The sequence below is a fragment of the Embiotoca jacksoni genome, unplaced genomic scaffold (assembly GCF_022577435.1).
Source record: "Embiotoca jacksoni isolate LCO1_2020_lvr unplaced genomic scaffold, fEmbJac1.0.p SCAF_2, whole genome shotgun sequence".
In the NCBI taxonomy this organism is placed as follows: domain Eukaryota; kingdom Metazoa; phylum Chordata; class Actinopteri; family Embiotocidae; genus Embiotoca; species Embiotoca jacksoni.
In genome coordinates, this window is record NW_027185340.1 from 20,362,357 (window position 1) to 20,369,866 (window position 7,510).

Sequence of the window (7,510 nt, forward strand, 5' to 3'; positions counted from 1 at the left end):
AACTAGATTGTCAGATGTGCTTGTTGTGACACACAACCAAGCTGAAGATAAGATTTCTGGGAATCAATTTGTGAATATTTTTGGAAGAGGGATGAAGCTTTTTATGCTCAGCCACCATTTTTATCATTATCAATTTCAACTCCCCCCCAAAAAACTAACATCTCTATTGAATTTTCCTCTAAACAAGACCTACCAAGCAACAGTTTGATATAATGATCCACAATTCAACAGTATTATGTGCTTCACTGTGGGACAAAACTAGATTTCCTTGTGAGAGAGATGGCTTCTGTGCCAGTTGTTGTCCAGATACTTTTTTTTTTTAGCAAGATACATTTGTTGTGATCTCTCCTGGGCCAATACTGTTGAACACTAGCATTACCTTCAACCCTTAAGTGCTTTTGGTGCAAATAACTGCTACCAAACTGTCTCTTACTAGAGACATTGTTGGGATGAAGGTCCTCAATTTTGTCATAGCTCTATTTGAAAGGGATCTGGAGACAGGTCAGACTGGAGTAGCCTCAGCTCTCCATTTGGACCTGATCATATTATAAAGGGCAGCTGTGGCTCAGATGACAGAGCAGGTTGCCCACTAATCATAAAGTTGGCAGTTCAATGCTCAGGTCCTCCTGTCCATTGGTTAGATTGTGTGTGCGAATGGATGACTGGGAGGTAAATTGTAGAGTGCTTTGAGACCGTTAAGGTGCAAAGTGCTATATAAAGTGCAGACCATTTACAGAACCATAAAGCTCTGCCCTAAAAAAAAAAAATCAAAAAAAAAAATCAAAAAAAATCCTCTCCTTAACTGTAAGTCTAAAGAGCCCATTCCTTTGTGTTGGCATCAAGGTTTATTGTCCTTTATAATGTACAGTATACAAAAATATAGGGTACCAAAAAATTCACAGTGTCTAAAAGGCAGTGATTACAGTCTACATGACAGGTCTAACAGTACACCTGGTAAGTTGCATAGAAGGACACAGAGCCTCACATCGCAGGGGACAGAGCTCAGAACTGACCAATCAGATGAGAGGCTGTCAGACCAGATCAATCAAAGATTAGTTTAAATCAAAACAACATCTTTTGAACGCCCTAGCCGCATTATATGGGATTATTAGCAGTGTATAATAGTGTGTACTCATGTTATCAGTGCTGCACCGAGTTATTTTCATTCTGGGTTCATGAGTTTTCTGGAGATTTAATGTTTGAGCAGCTGGGAAAGGTCATAAGCCACAGGCGGTCGGTCACATTGCGGAGCTCTGTCCCCAAACAAACCTCATGGTTGGTGTGTACTTAGCTGCTGCACTTTTTTTTTTTTTTTTTTTAAAAACAACTATAAGGCTTTTTTTTTTTTTTTCTTTTTTTTTAAACAAACAGTGTTAGCTATACAATATACAGATACATTTACACGATCCTCTTCAGGGACATTAAATGGGCTGAAGGCTGTCGCTCCTATATACAGATAGAGCTCTCATCTCGTGCATGTACATTAGCTGAACTGAAAAGCATTGCTGGGTTAGCATTCATTGATCAGGCAATAATAATAAAATATAGCTGTGAAAATGCCCTTTATAAACCAAGCTTTGACTATAAATAATGTCCATTCTACCCCCAGCAGGAACCGGAGGCACGATGCTTTAACTTACAATGATTAACATCTCATACATGAAATATAGAAAAAACCAGCAGAATGCCTGGAGAGCGACAGAATGTGGAAAAATGCATACATACACACACACACACACAAAAAAATCATCATAGTCATATGTATGAAAGCATTTACATTGTACAAAATACAGTAACCCCCCTCTTTGCTCATTCAGGCATACACACAGTACATGTGTTTGCATGTACGCACATCCACACACGCATGCATTCAATTTGAGCTTCACGCTGGCAAACGTCTAAGCAAGCTGAACCTAGTTTTCAAGTGGGACCAAATTGATGCTTTGTTAGTCGTTCTTTGTAAAAACCAAATCGTTAAAAATTCACTGTTTTACCTTTAGTGTTAACATTTCAGGTACTGAAGATGCAAAGGTTATAAAGCTGCTAAATAATCAAAACAAAGGAATGTGTTCATTCAGTGAAGTGAAATTAGAGAAACAAGAATTAATCAGTTATCATTATCTTATTTAACAAAATATTTCCTCCTATGCTACGGCTCGTCTGAGCATAAAACAATTATTATCTTAAAAAAACGAACATTTAAAAAAAAAAAAAAGAACAAGTGCCAGTCTACTAGCTTATTCTACCGTCATAGAAAACCCCAATCCAGTTGTTCAGCGCACTGGCCATATTTGATATGACCACCGAGCTATTTAGCACTCAGTAGAATCGATGCATTCATTGGGGAACCGATTGGAGAATCAATCAATTCTCTTCCAGAAGTCTTTATTGTTCTTGGAAACAAAAACAAAAAAAGAAATCGAACAAGAAGAAGAAATAGAAATAAAACCAAATTCCGCCCCTGCCTTCTGTTGCATACAGGCACCCACGGCGTTCCCAAAGCTTTTACAGTTCAGGCTGCTTCCACGTTCTACTCCGTGCTTCGGCTTCACGAGCGGACGTCCTTTGTCCACAGCAGGCTCTGGACTCCTGATTATGAGCACATTTAGAGGGTGTATCTCTCCAGCTGAGGGGGGAAGTTGAGGGTTGTGATTCTTCCAAACAGGCGTCCAAAACCTCAATCAACTCCGGAGTTCTTATCTTTTCGGTGACGTGAAACACCATCAATGGAGGGCATGCAATTCCCCTCCGTTCAACCGAGCTGATATTGATCTCTAATTTATTCCATCATTGACTTCATTGAGTTTTCTCCTTTGTTGTTGCTCTCTTGCTCTGTGCTTTGTGGCAAGGACGTAAGCATGTTTGTTCTCTGTAACTGCTTTTGTTGTTGAGGGACGCAAAAGTTCATTCCAGGCCGAGAATGTAATGGAGAGGCATAAAATGGTGACCTTGATCCAGGAGAGATGTAATTTGTTTTCAGATGTTGTTGACGTTGGTCCGCGGAGTTGTGGATGCTCCAGCCAGCACCTGCACTGAGGTGGCGCGGTCACGACGATCTGTCTAAAGCAGGGACTCGTCCAGAGTTTTCCATGAGTTGACACTGCTTTATCAGTCAGGCCCTTACAATAACACCCCCGCAGCTGGTTACACAAGTTCATGACTGCACCAGGACACGGGCATTGCTGTCCAAACCCAGATCCATTGATGGAAAGTTCCAAAAAGCGCCCTTGAAAACACAAACCCTACCATGCAGAAGAGACTACAGGAGCAAGGAGAGGATCCCGTCCAAGCTCTGAGTAACGTTTCAGTTCACGTCGGTTCAGTTATGTCACCGTGGCATTGGGGCGGTGTCTGTTTGGGGCGGGGCAATTGAGAGGCGGTTGTGTGTGGGGGGGGGGGGGGCGTATCTCAGCTGTTGTTGCTGTGGTTGTAGGTCCTGCACGGTGAAGGGGACGAGTTGGGTTGGTAGTCGAACTTGCCGAGCGCTGTGGGGTAGTAGGTGGTGGTGTAGACATTCGTCTGCTGGAGCGGCGTTGGGTAGAAGTTGGATCTTTCATCTGGCAGCAGGTTGTTCTTGTTCAGTGTCTGGAATGAAACGGGAAGGAAGAATTAAACTTTTCCTCCTGTTGCCTGTAGAATCAGAGGTATATTTGATATGTTATGCCATAATATGCCACATATGTTGTCAAGATTCTGTTGTGAGGAACCTTACAACGTGAAGCGCCCTGAGATGACTTATGTTGTGATTTGGCGCTTTCTGTATAAAAATGATTCGAACTGAAATATTACAGAATATGTCAATAAATGGACTTAATTCTGACAGAGAGCACATAACTGCACTGCAAACATACAGTGTTCCCCAGACATAGACTTTATTTTGGTGTGCCGTCCAGGTATATTGACAGCTACCCATTTCAACACTTTTTGTCTGTGTTTTTATTATTTTTTTAATCTGTCAGAGAGAACAATGCCATCGACGCGAGCGGACAATCTCCTTCACCTGTGTCAGCTCCGCGCTGTGTGAGTGGAGCAAGGTTGGACATCCACCCTTCGTGAAACATAAGAGTTACAAAGAGAGAAACTAGCATGACCCTCAATACCTGCAGAATGCAGCAGAGACTCTTAGCTGGAAAGAAATGAGTAGAAATATTTTAGATACATAACAAAAATACAGTATTTTTGGCTGGACTGCAACAGCGGGGCCATAACTATAAAGCCAATATATGTCACTGAGTTAATGAGAGATGAAAGTTACACCATGGTTACTCCACCGGTCGGCTCAATGCAGGGACTTTTGTTTCAAATTAAAAGCCCTCTAGTTTCACGCAGTGTCCAGCCATAGACTACGTTTTTACCTACAAATGCTTTTTTTTCATCACCAATCGAAGGAGAAGATTTCAACTGAGTTAAATCTAATATTAGAAAGCTGTATTTGACACACCATTTTGGTGTGCGTGCACTGCAGAAGGCCTTTACAGAACATTTGTGTAATTGTAGATACAGAAATTAACTTGATACACTGACATATTTTTGTCTAATTTTGATTGAGGACATTTTTTTAATCATGAAGTTACCAGACAGCTGTCGGACAATCCAAGAACTCTCTGATCCCAGCAAAGAAAAAAAAAAAAAATACAGTAAACACACTTTGCTGTGTTTTTTACACTTCCATTCATGTATAATAAGCTTTAGAGATACTGGGTGACAGATTATTTTAAATTTAGAATAAAGCCAAGCTAGCTCTTTTCCCTGTTTACCATCTTTATGCAAAGATAAGGTAACTGTCTCATGGCTGTAGCTTCATATTTATTGTCCACACATAAGTGATCTTATCGTATGTATAAACTCAGCAAAAAAGTGAGTTTTCCTCAAAATGTTAAACTGTAAAAGTCATAAAACTCTTCTACCCCGTTTCCGGAAAGGTGTTTTCTGAAAAAAGTTATTTTATTAAAGTGCGCTTGATTCAGTGGCTGCTTATTGTATTTTAAGATATAGACACTCCTGGAAAATCTGTCAAACATGTAGTCTACACTGGAAAAAAAATGTTCAGCTATTTTCAGACGTCATGAGGACTCAAAAATAGAAAGAATTCTTATGATGGAGATCTTTTTCAGTGTGGACAATGTGATGGATATTTTCTGTACGAGGCACAGATAATAAACAGGGAATTCTTGCCTGCAGGTAAATAAAATACCTCCGGTAGCCTCGGGGTTATAACTTGCATGTAGATCTGCATTCACGACCGAGGAAAACCAGATTTAACAAATTTAATCTAGCTTTTGTCAAACATACTCAATACTCTAACATGAGATGGGGGGAATTCATTAGAGCTCTCTTAAATAAAAACAAGGATAAAACCCACATTTTATTCTCATGCAATTGCTGAGTCTCTGGTAAAAGCTGCACATAAGGTGAGACACTTTCCAGGGGAAGCATTAGACGAATGTAATCCATCTGAACAGCTCTGGGGACCAAGGCAGGAGGATAATCAGGTTAGAGTCAGTGAAATACACAACACTGGGCAACATAAATTTGCCTGGAGGAGAGGGAACCTACTGCATAAACAGCGCTGTCGTGGTACGCGGTGACATCGGCTGCGGATCCAGCAGAGTCTGGCCACCCCCTCTGGTCATTAAAGCTAATGAGTTCAGGCTCTCAGCACCGCGATGGCTGTCAGCACCGCGTCCGCGCAGCCACAACAATAACAGCGAGGACAACAAGTATCAGGAGGCTGACACGATCAAAAACACAGGGATTGGGGGATTGTGGTTCTGCTGTTTCTGTCATGCTTTTGGGAGGATCGAAGATTCTGTCAGTTGGATGGAAAAACTCTGCATGCACACATTGCTTCATGTCAGCCATAGTCTGGATCCAGACTGAAAATAGGTGTCAGTTAGCAGTTTATAAGACTATGAGATGGACTTTTACCGAAAAGTTAACGAGCACAGGGACAGTGATTTTGACCTCTGCCTTGACGATTGTGAGGTAGGCAGTAGTCTGCCAGAATTATGTTAAAGCTGAATGTAGACATTCAGTGGGACCTGGTAATAGGTTACAGCACACCATTTAAATGGTGATCTTGAATACGTGCTTATGTTGACTACAGGATAATGTAGAGGCACTCACAAGAAACAGATTTTCTTAAATGGATAGTCAAACTCTAACCATCAGAAACCAGGACTTTAACTTTTAGTCCCAACTATGAGTCAAGCTTCATAATGATGGAATCTGCAATTACCATGATGCAACTAAACAGCAACTTTTAGTAAAACCTTGCTGTCAGAAGTGTCTGTCATATTTCAAACTGCACATTTACAGTTTTTAACTCAGGTTTTGTGTCAAGGTCTCAAGCTCAATCGAAGATAATTTTATGATTGGTGAAGCAACTCACCCAGACAGTGTTTTCACGTACGAATCCCAAAATTCACCCAGCAAATTAGATCATGTGTAACCCCACAAACAATCTACATGTTGCAGTTGAACCTCCAGATGCTCTCAGAAACTTTGGGATTTGTATCAGTGAACTACTAAACTGTCTTTTAAGAGATTTTTTTTTAATTTTTTTTATCTATTCATACTTGTATGCATGTATTGGTATAGAGTAAGCTGCTAACTCTTCTACAATATGTAATGAGTTCACCGTGTCTGAAAGCACATATCATGTAATAATCTGAGCTGCTCTGTGGTCACTTAGAGAGACCTCCTGAATTTTCATTGTAACACAGATGCAGTTGTTGATTTATGAGTCAATGAATAGCATGAAATCAAATCACTGTGCTGCTTCTGAAACACAGAATGTTATATTTCAGGAACAAGTTAAGTTAAGGAGTAAGTAAGAAAATAACACGGACAAAAGTCAGCAGACAAAAAGTGCTTGGTGTCACATAAACTAGTTCTCATAAACGAGAATCAGTGTTTGGGTTGTGCCTTGAAAGCCTGTACTTAGAATATGTTGACGAAGCTCAATCTCCATCTCTTGGTTTATATGAATGAAGAACTTTAAACTCAGTTATCTACAGCTGTTTATCACAAGCATGTTTAAAGTCTACAAACAGATATCTGTCTTTGAATGCAGAGTGTTTGGGGGATGGTAAAAGATTTTGGTACCATAAGCATTCTGGTCAGCGGCTGTAGTCTGAGTAGTGTTGGCCAATCCGTGAGTTCAGGTTGCATGCAGATAAACAGTCCTTGTGTAGAGCAGAAGAGGTACAGGCCAAAACACGGTCGACTGTTGTCTGACAACAATTTAGCTTTTTTAGAAAATGTATCCGAATTATTGCAGTGATCTGTTCATGGAGATTAGTTTCTCGACTCCATTTTTAAGTCTCAAGTTGCTAATCAGGCTGTAAACAATGACCGGCACACGCAAGAGGAGACCTTGGCCTGGATGTCTTTTATCTGGATAGCTGCTTTAACTCAAGGACGGGTTCTGAAATTGCCCAGACTTTAACCAACCAACCGTTAGAGAGCTAAACACTATACGTTGTTGAGAATAGGACACAAAAGGTCT

The 7,510-nt window shown here is 40.6% G+C and overlaps 1 protein-coding gene across 6 annotated transcripts in view; it reads right to left on the bottom strand.

Moving 5' to 3' along the window:
* Nucleotides 1–832: 832 nt before the first annotated feature.
* The window catches only part of sema5ba (sema domain, seven thrombospondin repeats (type 1 and type 1-like), transmembrane domain (TM) and short cytoplasmic domain, (semaphorin) 5Ba), a 177,008-nt gene continuing 170,330 nt past the window's right edge, over nucleotides 833–7,510 (bottom strand). For 5 of the 6 annotated variants that reach the window (XM_069155010.1, XM_069155012.1, XM_069155011.1 and 2 more), the window contains one exon: nucleotides 833–3,585. In XM_069155010.1, the coding sequence (XP_069011111.1) occupies nucleotides 3,409–3,585 (177 nt within the window). In that variant the 3' untranslated portion in view covers nucleotides 833–3,408. Of the gene's footprint in view, nucleotides 3,586–5,556; nucleotides 5,671–7,510 lie in introns of all 6 variants that reach the window. The other variant, XR_011178488.1, reaches the window with a different exon arrangement.